This window comes from Bos javanicus, chromosome 24, assembly GCF_032452875.1.
Source record: "Bos javanicus breed banteng chromosome 24, ARS-OSU_banteng_1.0, whole genome shotgun sequence".
In the NCBI taxonomy this organism is placed as follows: domain Eukaryota; kingdom Metazoa; phylum Chordata; class Mammalia; order Artiodactyla; family Bovidae; genus Bos; species Bos javanicus.
In genome coordinates, this window is record NC_083891.1 from 40,866,292 (window position 1) to 40,887,956 (window position 21,665).

At 43.1% G+C, this 21,665-nt stretch overlaps 1 protein-coding gene across 6 annotated transcripts in view; it reads left to right on the plus strand.

The window, feature by feature from the left end:
- The window catches only part of PTPRM (protein tyrosine phosphatase receptor type M), a 662,162-nt gene that overhangs the window by 510,540 nt on the left and 129,957 nt on the right, over positions 1 to 21,665 (plus strand). For 4 of the 6 annotated variants that reach the window (XM_061399910.1, XM_061399904.1, XM_061399907.1 and 1 more), the window contains 4 exons: positions 8,710 to 8,861; positions 13,625 to 13,699; positions 13,931 to 13,957; positions 18,700 to 18,887. In XM_061399910.1, the coding sequence (XP_061255894.1) occupies positions 8,710 to 8,861; positions 13,625 to 13,699; positions 13,931 to 13,957; positions 18,700 to 18,887 (442 nt within the window). The remainder of the gene's footprint in view (positions 1 to 8,709; positions 8,862 to 13,624; positions 13,700 to 13,930; positions 13,958 to 18,699; positions 18,888 to 21,665) is intronic. The other 2 variants (XM_061399906.1, XM_061399908.1) reach the window with 1 other exon arrangement.

Below are 21,665 nucleotides of genomic sequence, written 5' to 3' on the forward strand. Positions count from 1 at the left end.
CAGTGGAAACAGTGACTGACTTTATTCTTTTGGGCTCCAGAATCACTGCAGATTCTGCAATGACTGCAGCCATGAAATTAAAAGACGCTTGATCCTTGGAAGAAAAATTATGACCAACCTAGAGAGCATGTCAAAAAGCAGAGACATTACTTTGCCAACAAAGTCTGTCTCGTCAAAGCTATGGTTTTTCCAGTAGTCATGTATGGATGTGAGAGTTGGACTGTGAAGAAAGCTGAATGCTGAAGAATTGATGCTTTTGAACTGTGGTGTTGGAGAAGACTCTTGAGAGTCCCTTGGACTGCAAGGAGATCCAACCAGTCCATCCTAAAGGAGATCAACCCTGAGTATTCATTGGAAGGACTGGTGCTAAAGCTGACACTCCAATACTTTGGCCACCTGATGCGAAGAACTGACTGATTTGAAAAGACCCTGATGCTGGGAAAGATTGAAGGGGGGAGGAGAAGGGGAAAACAAAGGATAAGATGGTTGGAAGGCATCACCGACTCAACGGACATGAGTTTGAGTAGGCTCCAGGAGTTGGTGATGGACAGGGAGGCCTAACATGCTGCGATTCATGGGGTCGCAAAAAGTCAAGACACGACTGAGCAACTGAACTGAACTGAACTAATGAAATCAGTCCCCACTTCTCAGTTGCTGGGGAGGAAAGCCATGTCTAAGGCCCTCTCCCAGTCTGCCAGCGGCCACAGCAGCCTATCAGGTCATCCCATCACAACGTCAAGAGGTGAACTCTGAAAAAGACCTAACCAAGATCCAAAGGCTGACTTGTCTCAATGTGAAAAACTCTTTTCTTTGTGATTAACACAGGCCATGTGTACTAGTCAGTGAGAACTGGAAGGCAGCTGGGTGGATGATGAGCATCTACAAGACATGGATGTAGTGGTTTCTCAGGGGATGATGCAGTGAGCAGCCTTGTTAGAAGAACAATCCAGGGACTTCCCTGACTATCCTGTGGTTAAGACTTTGCTTTCCAGTGCAGGGGACACAGATTCAATCCCTGGTTGGGGAACTAAGATCCCACATGCCTCGCAGCCAAAAAACCAAAATATAAAACAGAAACAATATTGTAACAAATTCAATAAAGAATTCAAAAATAGTCCACATCAAAAAAAAAAAAATCTTTAAAAAAGAACGCTCTTACCTTGGTTGACAGCTGCAAATCCTAGCTGGTAAGGAAAACCAGGCTTTATTTTCTGTGTCTGAATTTAAGCAACCAATAAAGTTTGTTTAGTGATGCCATTGAGTCTTATGAAGATGGTTTTATCTCAATGCAGGAAACTATGCCAGAGGTCTCAAGTCGTCTGGCCATGTGGTCGTGGGCAACTTAACACCACCATGCCTCAATTTCCCTCTCTCTAAGACTGGGATAATAATAGCAATTTCCTCACTGGTTGTTGTGAGAACTAAGAGTTAACGCATGTAACATCTCTGATTTATCTCAAGTCCTACAGAACTTTCGGTAATTGTTACCCTCATTGTTTTTCTATCAGCTATTGTAGTGATGGTACTTTTGCATTGAAAATATTGATATTTAAAACATAGGACCATTTGTTTCCTTTTCCTTAACATTTTACCTTTAAAAACAATATCATCTGGTAGCCCTCACAGATCCATCTTTGAGGTGACAGCTCCCTATTCATTGAGGTTTATTCAGCTGAATCCGGGCAATTTGGTATAATGTATGCATTCTTTGACTCAACCAATATCTATTTCTTCCCTACTGTGAGGAAAAATTAAATACTTCTTCTCCGTTCCAGCCTCTGCCCCCATCCTTAATTAAGTCGAAGCACACACTTAATTGTAGAATCCAGAACCAGAAAGCCTTTTGCCTTTCCCTTATGTCTATATGCGATCTGCAAATCCTCAAGGTTTGCCTGCCCTGTAGAATTTCAAATGACAGATCATTTTAAAATGAAGACGCCTTTTTTATAACCAAGCATTGACCTTCAGGTCAGTGTTACTAATTTTTGTCTGTCACAGTCTCTGTTGGTGTAACCCAACATGGCAGGGCCTCTAATAGAGATGGACAAGTCAGGCTCGTTGGAGAATCATGTCCTATAACCCTGAGCTGCAATTAACCATGGGTGAGACTAAGGTCTGAACTGAAGTTGACCTTTGTATTCCTTCCCCTTGAATCTGCTCCCATCCTGATCCTCTGAGAAACACCACTCAGTTCAGGTTCAGGGAGGAAACAAGGAGAAGGAAGAGTTATTTCTGTTTTTCCCCCACCCGTGCTACACTTGGGTCTCCTAACTGGTGGCCATTGTCCTGCTACTCTTCTCCCATAGGACATGATGCTGAAGACATCGTTCTTCACCATGTTCTCTTTACCGACTCTGATTCATGCCTGTCACATAGTTAATAACTTGCCAAGGATTTCTCTTCCCTTTCCCTTGCCCTCGTTTCTTGTTTTTATTTTTATGCCAGGAAAGAAATATAAGAGAAATATTTGAATAGAATATTCATGAAGGGCCATCCTTTTCATTTGACTTCATCCCACATTTCTTTCCTTCTCTTTTGTTCTAGTTGGGAAATTTAGGGCTATAACTATGTTTTTCCTCCCTTTTAATTTTTTCCCAAGCAGTATTGTAGGGTTTTTTGTTTTTTGTTTTACATTCCCTCCCTTTTATTTTATTTTTTATTTTATTATTATTATTTTACTTTACAATATTGTATTGGTTTTGCCATATATCAACATGAATCTGCCACAGGTGTCCACGTGTTCCCCATCCTGAACCCCCCTCCCACCTCCCTCCCCATACCATCCCTCTGGGTCATCCCAGTGCACCAGCCCCAAGCTTCCTGTATCCTGCATTGAACCTGGACTGGCAATTCGTTTCTTATATGATATTATATGTGTTTTAATGCCATTCTCCCAAATCATCCCCCGTCTCCGTCTCCCACAGAGTCCAAAAGACTGTTCTATACATCTGTGTCTCTTTTGCTGTCTCGCATACAGGGTTTTTTGATAGAATTTATTTTTTAGAGCAGTTTTAGGTTTACAGCAAAACCAAGCATAAAGTATAGTGAACCTTTTCAGATTGGTCTCTTTCACTTGGTAATATGCTTTTGCTTCTTTTGTTTTCCATCTATTCTTGAGTGTTGTCTTCTTATCCATTAGAGGCTTTAGCCTATAACTCATAGTTAGTTTAAATTCCCAGTCTGATAATTCCACCATCCCTGCCATATGAGCCTTATCCCAGTGGTTCCTCTGTCTCTAAACTGTGTTGTTTGCCTTTTAGTCTGCCTTGTAATTTTTTTTACTGATGTCCAGACTTGATGTACCAGGGAAAAGGGATTTCTGCAAATAGGTCTTTAGTCACATGATAGTAAGTTATTGGAGAGGCAAGGAGACCCACAATTGGGTCTCAACCTTTTAGTGAATTTGTCCTGAGCTGTGACCTTCACAGGCACTTCAGTAGCCCCCTCCTTGGGTGGACAGGATGGCTGGAAGGGGCTGGGTTTGGATAACTTTCCTTCCCCTAGATTGGGTAGGGCTCTGATAAAATCACAACAGGTTAGCCTCTAGGAAAATAATATTCTTGAGGGCAACTATTTTAAAAAGCATAGAATGCTTTGAACATATTCAAGTTGGCTACTTTCCTCCTCCTGCTGCTGAAAGCCAGAGGTGATTTTTTTTCCTCCAGTCTTTACTTTGAGAACCAGGTAGGGCTCCTGAAGATAAAATTCAAAAAGGTGTGAGGTCCCCGTTAAGTCTGGACCCTGCTGGAGTTTTTAAGTCTCAGACTGATCCACACTGAGCCTCCAGTAATTCAATTACAGTTTGGGTTTTTCGGCCTCAGTGCTGACTCTCACATAGATTTCTGCTCATGCGTTTCTGCTCTGGTGAGTTGTGATTCTCCATATCTGCATGTTTGTAATTCGAGGGACAGTCATTTGCCCTGTGACATCAGTTATCTTACAAGTTAAGTCAAACAATTGTCTGTTTAGCTTTTTTACTTGTTTTTAGGACAGAGCAATGACCTCCAAGCTCCTTCATACCCAACAAGAAACCGAAGTCTTCTCCTTAATTTTTTATGCTCCATTGACGTCTATAAGAACATTTTGTTCTTGTTGTTATTACTAAGGTCTTTGAGATTCATGCAATCCAAATTTAGAGATTGGAGGTTTAAATATTTCAGACAAACCATTTCTTAAAAATCAAAATGGAAAATAAATTTACCTGTGTCTTTAGATAAGATCGCAAAGAAAAATTGCCTCCACTTTAGGAGTTTTCCTGCACAAAACACTGTTTCATTAAGTTCACAATGTTTTTCTGACAGTTTTAGAAGTTTTCACTTGAGGAAAAAAAAAACAAAACCAGATCTGAAACACAAAGTCCAAAAGAGAAATAGAGAAAAAAAGAAAGAGAATAATTTTCAATTTATCCAGTCATTCCCAACCCTCAATTCTAAATCTAACCTTCCTCAACCATCTTAATTATGGAATACAGTGTTTAATTGTACATGAGGAGAAACCAAAAATCCCAAGCAGTGACTCATAATGTCTGTGACCAAGCAAGCTACTTTTGATTAGTAGGTTGTAGATAAACTCTTTTCTAATGCTTTGCTATGACAATTGTTAATTCAACTACTTTTTTTTGTTAATTCCTACTTTTTACAGTGCATAATATTTAGTCATGAGGTGATGGAGTATTCACACCTGAAAGCAATTTGGTGAAAATTATAATGTAACTTGTATGGAAATGTAAATTAATGAAATACTTTGTTAGACAAAGCACATTGTTCTAGAATAAGTACCTTTGGGGTCAAGAGAGATCTGGGGTGTGATTCCAGCTCCTCCACAATTTGGACAGTTTAACTTCTTGAGACTCAGCTTCATCTATAAAACGAGAAGAATAGCTCTTACCAGGTTGAAAAAAGTAAAAGTCAGAGTGTTAGTTGCTCAGTCATGTCCTGCTCTTTGCGATCTCATGGACTTTAGCTTGCCAGGCTCCTCTGTCCATGAAATTCTCCAGGCAAGAATATTGGAGTGGGTTGCCATTTCCTACTCCAGGGGATCTTCCCAACCCAGGGATCGAACCCAGGTCTCCCACATTGCAGGCAGATTATTTACCGTCACTAGAATTAAATGCAGAGAAAGCAATGGCACCCCACTCCAGTACTCTTGCCTGGAGAATCCCATGGACGGAGGAGCCTGGTAGGCTGCAGTCCATGGGGTCGCGAAGAGTTGGACACAACTGAGCGACTTCACTTTCACTTTTCACTTTCATGCATTGGAGAAGGGAATGGCAACCCACTCCAGTGTTCTGCCTGGAGAATCCCAGGGACGGGGGAGCCTGGTGGGCTGCCGTCTATGGGGTCGCACAGAGTCGGACACGACTGAAGCAACGCAGCAGCAGCATTAAATGAGAGAGTGCTCACAGAGCAGTGCCACACAGTAGCTGTGCATTGTATGGCGGTTTCCACGCTCTTCCTTTCCAACACAATTAAGTTCCTAAGTGTGTATTAGTGGCGAGCAGAAGTGTCCAAAAACATCTTTCTGTGGACCACATAGTCTTTTTAATTTTTTAATTTGAATTATTTGACAATACTTAAAATTCAATTCCTATAAAATCTGAATTTGGGGTTTCTCCTGATTTACAACGTCTGGGCCCTCTATGGGGCATCCAGCCTCTGGAGCTGAGTGGCTGTCTCCCCTTCCACTTCTCCAGCACCCACCACTCCTTATCATCTTAGACCTGTTTCACTCCCTTGTGAGGTCTGCCTGGCTCCCAGTGACATCTGTGTCTGTGGTCAAATGGTGAGGTTAATGCAGGAAGGCTTGCTGAGGACATGGGAGGCGGGTTTTAACAATTCACAGGCACAGAGTGTATGGTTAATGGACATGAGCTTAAAGCTGTGAGTCTCCAGACTGGACCTCTGCTTGGTTTTAGTAGGTTCTCACCAGTCCTTAATGGCCGTCTTTTGTGCTTCAGGAAGATCAGCAGTGGGGTGTGTAGCGCGACCTCACTGAAGTTAGTTCACACACGGGGAGGTAAGAAAGGAGAAAGATCTTTCTGGTACAAGCTTGGCTTTTATTGTTGCACACACACCCCCTCCACCACCTCATCTCACCAGGGGTAAGAAGCACTTTCACTGCCATCTCCTAACCTGAAAGGATTAGAGAAACACAAGAGAAGACAGAGAGGGAGGGAGGTCTGGCAAACTTGACCGTGTCTCTCTTCATAGGCAGAACAGAAGAGAATATTGAGCAATTATCTGCATAAATCAGCCCGAAGCACATTAAAGAAATTCCAGCAAAAAGGGGACGTTTATGCCTGAATAATGGCGCTAATTATCTCCGGCCTCCACTTTAGCACTCCTGGGGAAACCTGGCTTACGAGTGCTTTTCCAGTGAGCTGGCAGACTCGGAGGTGCAGAGAAATCGTATTGTCATAACTGCAGCTGTGGACCTGGAGTCAGTGCTGCCTCTGCCCGGAACACCTGTTGAGAATATCCAAACCCGCATTCTGCCTCTCAGACTCACTTGATGGTCTGGAGAAAAGGGGGGCCCTGGGGAAGACGAGCAGGTTCAGCAAGCTGGCACCTAGAGGAACCATGCCGCTTACTTTGCAAAATCTTTTCAGCTTTTTACTGTAAACGCATAATCTCAAAAATTTTTTTTGAAATATAGTTGACTTACCATGCTTGTTAGTTTCAGGTATACAGCAAAATGATTCAGTTTTATATATATATATATATATATATATATATGAAGATATAAATATACATATTCTTTTTTAGACTTTTTCCATTATAGGTTATTATAAGATACTGACTATAGTTCCATGTGCTATATAGTGGGTCCTTATTGGATACCTGTTTTATATATAATAGTGTGTATATGTAAATCTCAAACTTCTAACTTATCCCTCCCACCTTCCCTTTGATAACCATAGGTTTACTTTCTATATCTGTAAGCCTATGTCTGTCCTACAAATAAGTTCATTTCTGTCATTTATATATTCCATGTATAAACTACCCGCTGGACTGTACCCCGCCAGGCTCCTCTGTCCATGGAATTCTCCAGGCAAGAATACTGGAGTGGGTTGCCATTCCCTTCTCCAGGGGATCTTCCTGACCCAGGGAGCGAACACAGGTGTCTCACATAGCAGGCATAGTCTACACCATCTGAGCCACCAGGAAATCCCCATATCAGCGATACCATGTGATATTTGTCTTTCTCTGACTGATTTCACTGGTATGATAATCTCTACATCCACCTATGTTGCTGCATAATGGCATTATTTTATTCTTTTTTATGGCTGAGTAATATTCAGATATTGTGTGTGGTGGTAGAAGTTCCCTGGTGGCTCAGATGGTAAAGAATCCACCTGCAATGCAGGAGACCCAGGTTTCAATCCCTGAGTTGGGAAGATCCCCTGGAGAAGGAAAAGGCAACTCACTGCAGTATTCTTGCCTGTGATTATGTATCTCTATTTATCCATTCATCTGTCAGTGGACATGTAGGTTGCCTCCATGTCCTGGCTGTTGTGAATAGTGTTGCTATAAATATGGGGCGTATGTATCTTTTAGAATTGGAATGCATACATCAGCTATATGCCCAGGGGTGGGATTGCTGGATCATATGGTAGCTCTATTTAGATTTTTGAGGAGACTCCATACCATTCTCCACAGTAGTTACACCAATTTATATTCCCATCTTTACAACTTTAACGTTGTCATAGAAGTTATAGATCATTTTCATTTTTCTGTTTAAAAATGTATCTTTTTTCCACAACAACTTTTAGCAATAAAAAAGGGGCAACTTATTAATGTTCTGCCTTCTAAGTATGAATCAAAAGATTATTATAACTACAGGCAAGAAAGCATTTGGATTATGTGGCATTTGGAAATGAAAATAAAGGTTATCCATATGGTCTGATGTTGTCAATGCCTCACACTGCATTAGTAATCACCGAATATGGGGGTGATTTTGATTATGCGGCTCATTTTAAATGGTGCCGTGTCCTGGGTCAGTCAGAGTCAAGATGATTTACTGGAAATAGCTGCTGTTTTCTTGTGTAAACGCTGCTAAGTGCTTAAGCAGAATTAGAATATTTAGGACATCGTACTTTTGGTTTTACGGTGTTATGGTCTTCTTAAAGCTTCTCGCTTTATACCTTCTTAAGCATCACTAATTCTATTCTTGTCTGTCCTGGATGCATCAAAAACCTCCAGTAGTAAGAGCTATAAAGTGTGTTTTATGCATGTATGTGAATGTCAGTTTCCCTTCGGTTTTATAGCTTTTGTCCTGGTCTCTGTAACTTAAAAGATTATGAGCTTCTGGTGGTTAATGAGAATGATTCAAAGGCCAAGGTTTAACCTTTGTCTCCCAAAGACCTGGAGCTCTCCCTGCCTTCCAAGGCCTTTTTGCATCTCATTCACCGAGGGGCTGGGGGAAGCCCCGGGATTATTCTTCTGCGGACCTGCAGGAAAGCCAACAACTTGCCTTTTCTTTTCCTTCTGCCCTGCTGACCAGCATTGCTGGAGAACCACTCTGAGTTCATTTGGGGTTAGGTCCATGTCACAGCCATCTGAGGGTCAGAGGGCTGTGTCCCATGCAGGCTCCTGGCAGCCTCCTCCTTTCACGCATGCACTCCAGCGTGAACACCATTGGTTCCAATCGTCAGTCAGGGCATGTGGTCCATCCTTGCGTGTGTCTACATAACAAACTCTCTGTCCCAAGGAAACTGGCCCAGAAGCGGAAGGAGACAATGAGCAGCACACGGCAGGAGATGACAGTGATGGTGAGCTCCATGGACAAGAGCTATGCCGAGCAGGGCACCAGCTGCGACGAGGCCTTCTCCTTCATGGACACGCACAACCTCAACGGGAGATGTGAGTGGGCGCCCTTCCCGCCTTCAGGGCATCTCTGGGGTCCGGGGGTTAGGAAACAAAACCTCCCTAGACAATCCTTAGGCTCTGTTGATTTCGCCAGTCCCTTCAGATGATGCTGGACACATCCCCATGTGCCACGGCGGCTTAGGAACGATGCTGCGGGAGGGGGGAACGGGACCAGGTCAGAGCACAGGCAACCACGGCCACGTGTCTGTAAAGACCTGAGAGCTCTGACACCAAGGCGGCCCTCCCCGCCCACAGAAGCACCTGCTTCCCACCCTCCCTGCTGTTCCTCAGCTCCTGTTTGTGAGCGAGCCAGGTGTGGAACTACACGGGGGAAGCCTGTTATAAAACAGCTCACTAAATGGCAGTAACAAGCTAATTGTTTATTTGTTTAGCTGACACGTTCTGCCTTTATTACAGGGCTATTAGTGGCAATTAATAAGTTAAACTGTATTTCCACTTCAGAAGGCTTACGTCTCACACCAGGTGGGTAAAGGGAGCTCAGCTAACACCTTCCCGTGCTACCACCTGCCATCCAGGTACAGGGCACTATTTTAGGAAGCTAACAATGACAAGGATTGTTGGAAATACAGATAGTATTTCTGGCCTCATCCCCTGGTGATCTTTTTGGGGACCTAGATAAATCCACAAGCTGTGCCTGATGATGTGGTTCCCAGCCCTGCTGGGTTCAAGGTCAGAGGTCTCCTCATTTCATGAAATCCATGCCCAAAGGCTGCTGCTGACCCTGGCTGCATTAAATCAGGATGCTGAACAACAACGGGATGGATTAAGGGGAGCTGTCACCAACAGTAATAAAAATACAGGCGGGGGCTTGGCGCAGACCCTCAGCCTCCGCTGGAAGAGGGCTGGTTCCAGTGCAGTGCTCACGCCTGTCCTGACTACCCTCCTGGGGTGTTCCAATCAGCATCTCCGCCAGCGCCCTTCCCACATCACACACAATGTGGTTTCTTCTTCTCCGTCTCCTCTCACACCTGCCTTTCCCCCCCACATTCAGCAAAGCTTCATAGAAAGGCCTGCTTTTTTCTTTCCACAGTGGCTACGCTTGTCCACCTTGTGCCAGTTAGAGGTCCTACATTTATTTATCCACCTGCAACCCCCACTCTCTGGCATGGGACTTCAACACACGCCGCTCTCACCTGGGCGGGTGGGACACACTCCTCATCCGTGGTCACTGTCCTTTGCCCTTTTGTGTTATTTTCAGTGTAGGTGGCAGAATCTGGGGTACTTAAGTGAAAGTGAAAGTGAAGTCGCTTAGCCGTGTCCGACTCTTAGCAACCCCATGGACTGCAGCCTACCAGGCTCCTCCATCCATGGGATTTTCCAGGCAAGAGTACTGGAGTGGGATGCCATTGCCTTCTCTGCTGGGGTACTTTGGTTTACCACAAATTCCTTCCTTAGGTTCACCACAAATTCCTTCCTTTTTTGGAGACTTTTCTCTGCTTTTTTGTAGCAAATACTATCTTTTTCATTTTGAAAGTGTGTAATGCATTTCACTGCCAAAATAAAGCAACTGAGGATGCATTTGTTGGGTGGGAGGGTTGAGGGGAGAAGTCCTTCCCACTACAGACAAGATGAGAATTTGTTTTGGGGGGTAACAGAAGATGAGATGGTTGGATGGCATCTCAATGAACTCAATGGACATGAGTTTGATCAAGCTCCAGGAGAAAGTGAAGGACAGGGAAGCCTGGTGCGCTGTAGTCCATGGAGTTGCAAAGAGTCAGATAGGACTGAACGACTGAACAAGTTATTTCTTGAACATCGGTGTGGAGGGACCGTTCGGATACACGTCCTCTCTTTCCAGGATCACCTGTTTATGTTCCAAATCTTCTGTGTCATGGTGAAATTGCTCACAAATAAATTTACCTGGGCTTACTTACCCAAAGAGCAGAAACCTACGTTAAGAGTTTCTAGGCTTTGGAAGTTTGAGCAATAGAAGGTATTTGCCTCTGGGTAGGGTATTTAGTTTGGCATTGCCTTTTTTAAAAATGAATGTATCTGTGGGAATCCAAAACTGCTCCTATCGAGAGGGCTGCTGCAGACTTGGGGGCAGCTTGGGGCTTGCTGGCCATGAGGGATTACTTGTTTCTCCCATCAGTGCAGCCAGTGGAGGAGATACAGGAAGAAGCTTTTTTTTCCCCACTCTCTGAGCAATGGGTGGGTCTCATGGAATCCCATCCACAGGGACCCTAATGGTAAACTCCATCATCACCACATTCTCTTAACGCCTTTAACGTGTGCTGTGCGTGCATGTGTGCTGCGTCACTTCAGTCCAACTCTTTGCGACCCCATAGACTGTAGCCCGCCAGGCTTCTCAGTCCATGGAATTCTCCAGGCAAGAATACTGGAGTGGGTTGCCATTCCCTTCTCCAGGGGATCTTCTCCACCAAGGGATCAAACCAGTATCTCCTGTGGCTCCAGCATTGCAGGCAGATTTTTTGCCACTGAGCCACCGGGGAAGCCCAATGCCTTTGTCGCATAAGAACAATTACTGGAGGAGGAAACTTTCAGGAAATGTACTCATTGGACCACTAGACTTCTAGCCTTAAACCACTGCAAGCCTGGGCAGGTTTGAGATCTTTCAGGGTTGGGAGGTGAGTACCTTTTAGGAATGAGACAGTGAGAAAACTGAGGTTGGAGAATTTAAAAATAAGTCTGAGCACATTTATAACAGTGTGGAATAATCTGTCCACCAAAGCAAACAGGAGATGTGCAGAAAGCAAGGGGGATGTAGTTACGGAGAGTGGGGGTGGGTTTAATCTTTATAAAAAGAAGTTTCTAAATACATTTTTTAAAGGTGAAAATAGACATAGTTATTTTGTATCTGCACATTGTATTTTGCACATTTTTACGAAACAAATACAAATGTCAGCAGTTAACAGGCATTTTACTTCCTTATTTTTATCAGTCATTCTCTTTTTTTTTCCTGGAGATTTATCATAAACATGCATCATAAATGTGACACTTCTCTATTTTAGCAAAGTATAAATGACAGGCAGCCTAGTTTCCAGTTTTGTCATTTACTAATTCGGTACTTTTAAAACATAAACACAGGAAAAACCATTGTCTGAAAGGGAACTACTCCAAGAGAATGAAAACGTATCAGCGTGTCATCAGAATAAAGATAAGATGCAGTCACCACAGGGACTTGGTTGGTAGTGGCCCATTTAACACCTGTTTAAGTGGCATTAAGGGATTTCCCAATGGCTCAGCAGGTAAAGAAACTGCCTACCAATGCAGAAGATGCGGGTTCAGTCCCTGGGTGGGGAAGATCCCCTGGAGTAGGAAATGGCAACCCACTCCAGTATTCTCGCCTGAAAAATCCCATGGACAGGGGAACCTGGCAGGCTACATACAGTCCATGGGGTCACAAGAGTTAGACATGCCTGAGCACACACACAAGTGGTATTAATTAGTGTTCTGATCAGGATGTCAGCATCAAATAAGCCATGTAACTACATCGGAGGTATTAAAGTGTAGACTTACATCAACCAGCCTGTGCACTTAAGCACATTCAAATCATTTATCCTTATGCTTTAATGAAATTAAAGTGTTTTTAAAGCACTAATCAATTAAGATGTTGAAGAGAGTTAAAGTACTTTAAAAATAGGAAATATCCACTTTCAATGGGATCAGATAAATTGGATGGGGTTGGCTTTACCTCTTAATAACAGTGGAAAGAGAAGGTGTAAATAGTTAAAGCTTGAGTGTTTCAGAGGAAGATTTCAAAGGAAAATAAGCAGGTTTTTAAGAATTTAAGGCCTAATAGGCCAACATGTAGGCATGCAGCTTTCATGTTAAAAATAACACATATGGAACATCTTTATTTTTCATAAAATAGAATATTGTGAAATGTTCTCTCAGTGTCTACAATAGGAGAAAGGTGAGGATTTAGAAAATTGCAAAAACATTGACATTTGGAACATTCTCCAAAAGCCATGTGTAGACACATTCTCATCCTCTTAGTTGTAAATAATCAGCTGAGCATTTGGTAAAACTCTACAAGCAAAGTGAAAAAAGTGAAAGTGTTCATTGCTTGAGTTCTGTCGACTCTTTGTGGCCCCATGGACTGCAGCCCACCAGGCTCCTCTGTCCATGGAGTTCTCCAGGCAAGAATTCTGAAGTGGGTTGCCATTCTCTTCATCAGGGGATCTTTCCAACTCAGGGATCCATCCTCGGTCTCCTGCACTGCAGGCGGATCCTTTACCAGTGTGAGCCACTAGGGAAACCCCCTACAAGCAAAGGCTAGGAGTCAAAAGGGAGAGTAATGAATTTCTGCATCCAGAAAGGGGCTGTGGTTGTGGGTATTTTCCTTCATTTGTGGGGTCAGAAAATCTTTTAAGTGATGAAGGGGTACGTGTCCTCTAAAGTAGGTGTCCCCAACCTCCAGGATGATGATCTGAGGTGGAGCTGATGTAATAATAGTAGAAATGAAGTGTACAACAAATCCAATGTGCTTGAATCATCCCCAAACCATCCCTCCCACCCCCAGTCCATGATAGAATTACCTTTCACGAAACCAGTCCCTGGGGCCAAAAAGGTTGGGGACCACTGCTCTAAAGCACAAGTAAGTCCGCAGGGCAGGTGGAGAGGGACAATATCCATCACAGAGACGCAGGTGAACCTCTGATGTTTCTGTGGTCCACAGTCCACCCAGCCCAGTTTCCCATGCGTGACCTCAGGGCCGTACTTTCAGGTATTGCCTCTCTGCCCCCGCTGACATGCCTGTCTCTCATTTACAGCTGTGTCTTCACCATCGTCCTTCACCATGAAAACCAACACCCTGAGCACATCGGTGCCCAACTCCTATTACCCAGGTAACAGATCTTTCCGCTGTTGCATCTCTTCATCACCCCGAGCACTCAGAGTCACCCAGGGCTCACTTTGCTGCCCAAGATGCTTGAGGAGCTTACTGTGTTTGATGTGCTGTAACCCGATGCTTTCTGTGGCTTCTACGGGAAGACTGGGAGGGGGGGCCTTTCATCAATCATTCACTGTTCTCTCTCTTTTTACTTTCTCTGCATTGACCTGCTTACGGTGTATGACAGACCCATTTGTGCCAACTGCAATTTTAGGTGAGAACATTTCCCTTTATCACAGTTCATTACAGGAGTAATTTCGAAAGTCAGTGGCCGCTCTATAGGAGACGGGAGTTTGATGCAGGAGTTGTAACCAGGACAGCGGGTGGTGGCTGGTCTGGAGGGGCGGGGATGGGCGCATAACAAAAAGACTTTCTCCAAACAGTCCCCATTGATAAGAAGGGTTTGCTGCGTGTGTTCTGGGAATGATTCCGAAAGGTTCCAATGAGTGAACCCAGCTCTAGCATTCTCCTTTGCCAGGTTCAGACTTTGCAGTCAGTTTTGATCCCAAGGAAAAATCACAGCATGTCCAAACTCAGCTATAAGACCTGAAGTCTGTCCAGTGTGACAGCCATAAATGTGGAAATAGCTCATTATTATTGTCACTTACTGCTGAGCACTAAAAACAGCTGTTTCAAAAATAGCATTTTTCTAATTATGCCAAACATTATGCAAAAAAAAATAATCACAGTAGAGTTTAGGCCCCCTGCCCCTCCTCGGAGCCACCCAGGGCACCCCCAGCGTTTCCAAGTGTCTGTCACGCAGTGGGATTTCAGAGGAGCCGATGGTCTCAACAGCAGAATGACAAGGTGACACTTTATAATCACATGGTTTACGAGGTGTAGGATGTCACTGGAAATGAAATAAAATGTTAGCCCCTTCGGGCAGAATGCAATGAAAGTAGGAAGTGTTCCCAGTGGGAGATAAAGAAAAAAATCCCATTTGTCCAAATACAAGGATGGGGAGAAGAAATGGTGTTACCTAGCCGTGATGGGCCCAAACAAGCATGAGCCGCTGTTGTCTTTGAGACCATAACCGGTGTACCAGGCTGCTTTCTGCCTATCACTAACCTTCCCGAGAAGGAGCACCATACGGATGACTTCCAGGTGCACAACCATCCATCGTAGACAGGGCTGCAGCCTCCGCTGTGCCAGGCCTGCTTCCTAGTTCTCCATGCTCAGTCACTCAGTTGTGTCCGACTCTTTGTGACCCCATGGACTGCAGCCCTCCAGGCTCCTCTGTCCCTGGGATTTTCCCAGCAAGACTACTGGAGTGGATTGCCATTTCCTTCTTCATAACTCTCCTATCCAGGGTTTATATCTTGGCAACATAATTTTTCCCCCTGTGCTTCTCTTTCTCTTAAGTTGTTACGATTTTTATGTAGAGAGTGTATTTTTTTCCCCCGTATGATGTTTTCTGGGCTTGATTAAGCCAGTTTGTTGCCTGAGGGAAAAAAAAGAACTCAGACAGAAGGTGAAGAATAGACTAAACCAGAATTTTTTTTATCTGCGTTGTTTTGAGGGCTAATAAGCAAACCCCACTAATGCCAGCACCTTTGACTAGCGACAGTAAGGGAAAGAAAGCTGCATTTTTAGCCTTTTCGTGAGTGAGGGGCTAATCGTAGGCACCCGAACAATGCAATCTATATGCAGATGACATTTGCAGAATCTCTTGATAAGCAAAGATTTGCAATTTCTTTGTGTGGCTGGCATTCATTCCTCGATTCCTCTGGTAGATGTTCTGACCTTGGGGGAGCTGTGAGGGGGTAGGGCTGAGATGCACATTATCAGAGGCAAGACAATGTTCAGATTTCACAGCAGGATTTAGATAAGCTTATTAAACAAATGCCATCTTTTAAAGTCGGGGCTTTGTTATTACAAACACTAATGACATCTTTTAAAGTTGGTTAGGCTTCTTTACAGGGAAAGAGTCACTGGAACAGATGATTCAAATAGAAAAAAAAAAAAAATACACATTGGGAAAAATAAGTCAGCCAGATCAACAAGTAGCTGTTTACCGTGTTGAACTGGTACCAACATGCCAGTGTGTCAAACAGCAGTGCTTGGGTACTGTCCGTTCCCCATTACTGGGTGCAAAGGTGAGTCTGTGTGTCATGTAGGTTATCACTTGAAACCATGCAAAGAAATTAAGCTGTGCATCTACTCTGGCACTTTGGGGGAATAGTGGTATTATAATTTGCAGGAAGGCATGTTTTGTTGTGACTCAGAGCTTGGCACAATTAAATCCTCTAGTGCTTTTTATGCACACAAGCTAAGGTGCTCAGCCCTAATATATAAAGCTTTAGTATGCCTTTGTATCATTTTCTTGCAAAACGTAGATAGATGATAGATAAGTAGGTAGGTAGATAAGTCAGACCTCTCCCTACCTCAAAAACAGCATTCGTTTGGAGATTTTTCTAGCTGGCTCATTGAAAATTCTAGAAAGTTTACAAGAGAATGTAGGTAGAATGAGTTCTCAATTCTTTGAAAACCATCAGAAATGTTAGTGAGAAACTTTATTTCTGATTTCCTCTTACACATAATTTTTAATTTAAAACGTATAGGTGTGTTATTTTTAACAACTATAGGAAGTTAGGGACAAATGATATATTTTATCTGTAATCATTCTTTTTGAAGAAGGCAGAGGTAACTGATGAATCACTCATTTCAGTGGAATCGAGATTTTCTGCTAGTGTGGGTGACCTGATTTCAGAACAGATATCACACCAGAAACCTTCTATTTCCCTGTCAGTATCTATGTACTTGATAATAATATTCTCATTTTAGATGTTCTGGGTAGTGTGTAGATCCTCTGAGACATGTCCACGTAGTAGTGAGATCACACTGTCCTGATGCAGTGTGGGTGACACATACAAGGTGACACTGGTGGCCACTCTGTAGACCTAAAACTTCAAGAATGCCTCACCTTGGGGTCTCAGCACTGCCTGGTTGCCAGTGGATCTATGTGAAAGACTCACATGATTCATTTAAGAGAGGTTAGAACAGAAGGTCCATCCACAGTGGAGGACATTTAATTATGTTCATCCCAAAAGGTACAAACCTGAGAGAATGAGAGGCACGGGGGGAAACTAATTAATGTTCCATTTATTTGAGTATAAGGAGCAAAGCTTCCTGCTGGAGCAGCTGAAAGCTCCAGGGATTCAGGGCTTTAGGAGGGAGAGTAGCGCCCCTTTGTGAGCTTGGCAGTTGCCAATGAACAAATCTGATGTGAAAATGTCCTGGTTTATTTGCGACTATTCTAAGAGATGGGAACAAATTTCTAAATCTCAAAGCAAATCCAAATGGAAAAAGATCATAAAATCAACTGACCACCTTTTTTATTTCGTCTTTGTGTTCTGTAGCCACCTTGTAGTGATCAGGTGCCATTTCAGCAGCAGCGCATAGCTACACACCTGTGTGCCACCCTTCATGCCATGCCTCCCGGGGGCTTTGCGATGCAGATAGAAGGTCCCAAACCCAGGCCCAGCTCACCAAGTGCCCTTGAACTAAATTTCCCTGGGAGCTGAACTTCTCAGTTTAAACAGACAAAAACCCGCAGCTGAATTCTCTATTGATAAACAATCTGGTCATTTTCTTTTTAATTGAACACATCTTTTCTTATATGTTTTCACTCTTTATGCCTGAAACCAGTTTCAATTTAATGTTCTCGTTTTAAGTGACTTTCTCATTATATTTTGATGTGTCATACCCTGAATCAAAATGGCTAAAGAGATTCAGCATTGTAATGAGTTAACCTGTAAAATGTGGAACTCTTAACCTAATAACATCGTCCTGCCTAAGACATTTTTTAATAGCTACAATTTCTGCAATTCATTAATCTAATTTACTAGGAGCCTTCCATTAAAATATAGCCTCTTAAGGCTTATTTGACCAAATTCTGACATTAATTTCATAGTACAATTTGGTTGACTTGTTCAAGAAATTTAAGTGAGAAAATGTGTCGAGTACAACTAAGACTTATTTAGTCATTACTTGGTTCATAGGGGATGAAAAGCAATTATGATACTATTTTAACCTCCTAATGTTATTGAGTGCTTAAATTAAGCACCTTCATCCTTATGTGATGGGAGAAATGAGGCTTTGCCTTCTGACCACCTATGAATAGAAAACTGTAAAATTAAAGCACAAAATAAAAAATACCTGTACTTATTCACGTAGTATTATTGCTTATGCCCTGTTTCCTTTTTCTCCTCCTCTTTTCTCCTGATATGTATCTTCTTAAAAGTGCCTATAAATGGTAAGTTCCCCCATGCACCCACCCCATGGAGAAGGTGTGGAGGGAATGGGGGTGTGTGTCTTATCTGTAGATCCAGACAAAGCCAGCTGGTTCCGCTGTGCGTTGGCCTGCATGTTCGCTCTCATAGAACATCCCATGAGTGCTGTGTCCATTCACCGTCTTTCCAGCTTTGTGATCCTGGAGCATGCAAAGTGACTCATCCAACCCAATTCCTTTCTTCCCCCCACCCCATTCATCTTGGATCTCATGTATCAAGTTCACGTTTTCATCGCTAGCTTTATAAGCCAACCCATTCTGTGCACTTTTTCTTTGCTCACAGAACATTTGTACTTCGTTGATTTCCATCTTCATACAAACTAGTTCATGAATCTTCAGAGGACAACAAGACTGGTTTGGAACCAGGCCTTGACGAAGTTTCAGAGCGAAACTTCGGTGAACTTTAGCGCCTGAAGGCTAAAGGATTCTTACCGATCAGCTTTGTGAAAACTAGAGATCGTTTGGACTGCTTTGTAAAAACAGATTCCTGCCTCATCCCCACCAGTACCGCCAACCCCATTTAAACCTGTAGACATTTAACTTTTCTTTTTTGCTGAATCATCGCGGGGATTGTGGCAGCTGTAGGTTGAGGGGATATCAGATTCTCAGCAACCCCGGCATAGCCACTGGTTCCCCTCACTTTCCCCATGACCTTCTTTTCCCAGACGAGACACACACGATGGCCAGCGACACCAGCAGCCTGGTGCAGCCGCACACGTACAAGAAGCGCGAGCCGGCCGACGTGCCCTACCAGACTGGACAGCTGCACCCCGCCATCCGGGTGGCTGACCTGCTCCAGCACATCACGCAGATGAAGTGTGCCGAGGGCTACGGCTTCAAGGAGGAGTATGAGGTGAGCACACACCCCGCCTGCACCCAGGCTCCCCTCTGCCTCCTTGGGCTAGGCGCCAGGGGCTGTGCATCCATCTCCCCCCTGCCAGGGCGCCCACGAGACGGGTGGGGAAGGATCAGCTGTTTCAACCCTGGATCCGTTTCCATCTGCCGGTGAGACTTGGGAAGCTGGCCTACTTTAAATGGAAAAAGGAGGACTGCTTCTTCACCTCTTTCCTTATTCCGCACAAATACGCCTTGAAAACAGAAGCCTGTAGGCTCTCATCCCCCTTCCTCATACCTTTCCAGGTTTTTCCTGTAATGAAGTCTGATGTTAAAGTCCAGGAATTTTGAGTGTTAGCTCAGAAAGAAGCTGTCCAGCTAGAGCAGAGCCATTGTAGGCCAGCCAGTGATGTCTTGTGCTGGAGATAAGATGAAAGTAGAGGGGCCAGCTAGGGTCATGGAGTGACAGCTGTCACTGCCCCGCCAGCTCAGTGAGCAGGTCACTGTCCTGGGACCCAGTGTGGGCAGCCCTTGAGGGCCTTTCAGGAGCAGTGGCTCATACTCTGACACCATATGAACAGAGTAGGCTTTACCCCTTTCACAGCCTCTGTCCTTAGCCAATTCTATTGGAAAGTCTTTGTCGAACTGGAGAGAATTAATTGACTGGATGAAGACTGGTTCAGAAGAGCACAGCGTCAGTGTCAGTGTGTGTATGTGTGTGTCTGTGTGTGAGTTTGTGAACTGGGTGAAGGAGGAGGCTTGGATTTCTCTGTTACCTTATTAAATAAAATGAGTTCACAGTCATTGGTGAAGATAAAGTAGCAGTGTGCTTATAGTAAAAATAGGATTATACAACCATGTGGCTTTTTAAATCAGAGATGTTTCCGTACTTTGTCTACCTGGCTAGCTCCAAGTTGGAAAACATCATGTCTGAAATTAGAGTATTTTTAAAATCAGTGTCTACCACCTCCCTGTACTTCAAGGTTCAAACTCTGCTTCTTTCTCCTCTTGGGCGTCCCTCATACCGCAATTTTAGCAGTGCAGATGCTGTACTGTTCGGTTTAACTGTCAAGGACTCATTGCAGCAGTCAGAGCCCCACCACTGCTCTGCTTCTTTTAAGACCGGGTCTTTGACTTTCCTCGTGGTCCAGTGATTAAGACTATGCGTTTCCAGTGCAGGGAGCATGGGTTTTATCCTTGGTTGGGGAACTAAGATCCCACATGACACCCAGCACAGCCAAAAAATTTTTAAAAGGAAGAGCAGATCTTTGTCCACCTCAAGCAAATGCACAGACACACTTTCTTCTGTTAACGCATGTGTCTCACATGTCGCCAGTGACCTCAAATCAAAAGTCTGCAAAACCAAGGACAGAAACTTGGACCAGGCCCTCATAGCTTAGTTTAAAATATGTCCAGATGAAAGTCAATAAAATATGTCCAGATGAAGTTCTGCATTTTAGCCATGCTGAAATTCTGAGGTTTACCTTTTGTGATTTAATTTATAATTCAGTGAAATTGACTGCCTTTGCATATTTCCTCCTGCACTTTAAAAGGCTGGCTTAGGAATTAATAGGATTAAGAGCAAGACTTCCAAAAGCATTAATATTTTATGAAAGACAAAATTAGGTTATTGAGAAAATATAAGCCTAATGAATAGAGATGACGTGTTTAGTTCTCTCCAGTCTTCCGAATGCAGATATTGCTCTAAAGTTTATTAACGATGTTAATGTCAAAGAGATTAGTTATAGGCTCAAATAACAATTTATGAAATAACCTGAGTCCAATTTTTCACAGACTATTTTAAAATACCTACCTTAGGACTTCCAATAGCACACCATAGATGATGCATATTTGAAAATAAGAAGAAAATTATTTCATTTTCAGATATCCTTATCCTGAATAAATATGATTTATAAGTGCAAACTGAAACAGTGTATAATTTTTAAGCATGTTATAGTTTAATGATTCAATAAGAGTCGTCATACTCTGAAATAAAATGTTTTAGTAATTACATTTCAAAAACCTCTTTTTCCCATGCTAGCTATTCAGTGGATCAGAGGGGACTGTTCGTTTTTTTTTTTTTTTCATTTATTTTATTGAAGTATAGTTGATTTACAATGTTGTGTTAATTTCTGCTGTACAGCAAATTGATTCCATTATGCATATACACATATATATATTCTTTTCCATTATGGTTTATTACAGGATATTGAGTATAGTTTCCTGTATAGTAGGATCCTATATAGTAGGATCTCATTGTTTATCCATCCTGTATATAACAATTTGCATCTGTTAATCCCAAACTCCCAATGCAACCCTCCCCCAGCCCCCTTCCCCTTGGCAGCCACAAGTCTGTTCTGTACATCTGTTTTGTATATGTGTTCATTTGTGTCATATTTTAGATCCACATGTAAGTGATATCATATATTTGTCTTTCTCTGACTTACTTTGCGGAGTATGATCATCTCTAGGTTCATCCATGTTGCTGCAAATGGCATTATTTCATCTTTTTTATGGCTTAGTAATATTCCACTATATATATGTGGATTACATCTGCTTTATCCATTCATCTGGTAATGGACATTTAGGCTGCTTCTGTGCCTTAGCTGTTATAAATGGTGCTGCTGTGAACACTGGGGTGCGTGTTTCTTTTTGAATTATAGTTTTGTCTGGGTATGTGCCCAGGAATGGGATTGATGAATCATATGGCAACTCTGTTTTTAGTTTCTTGAGGAACCTTTATACTATTTTCCATAGTGGCTGCACCACTTACATTCCCACCCACAGGGGAGAAGAG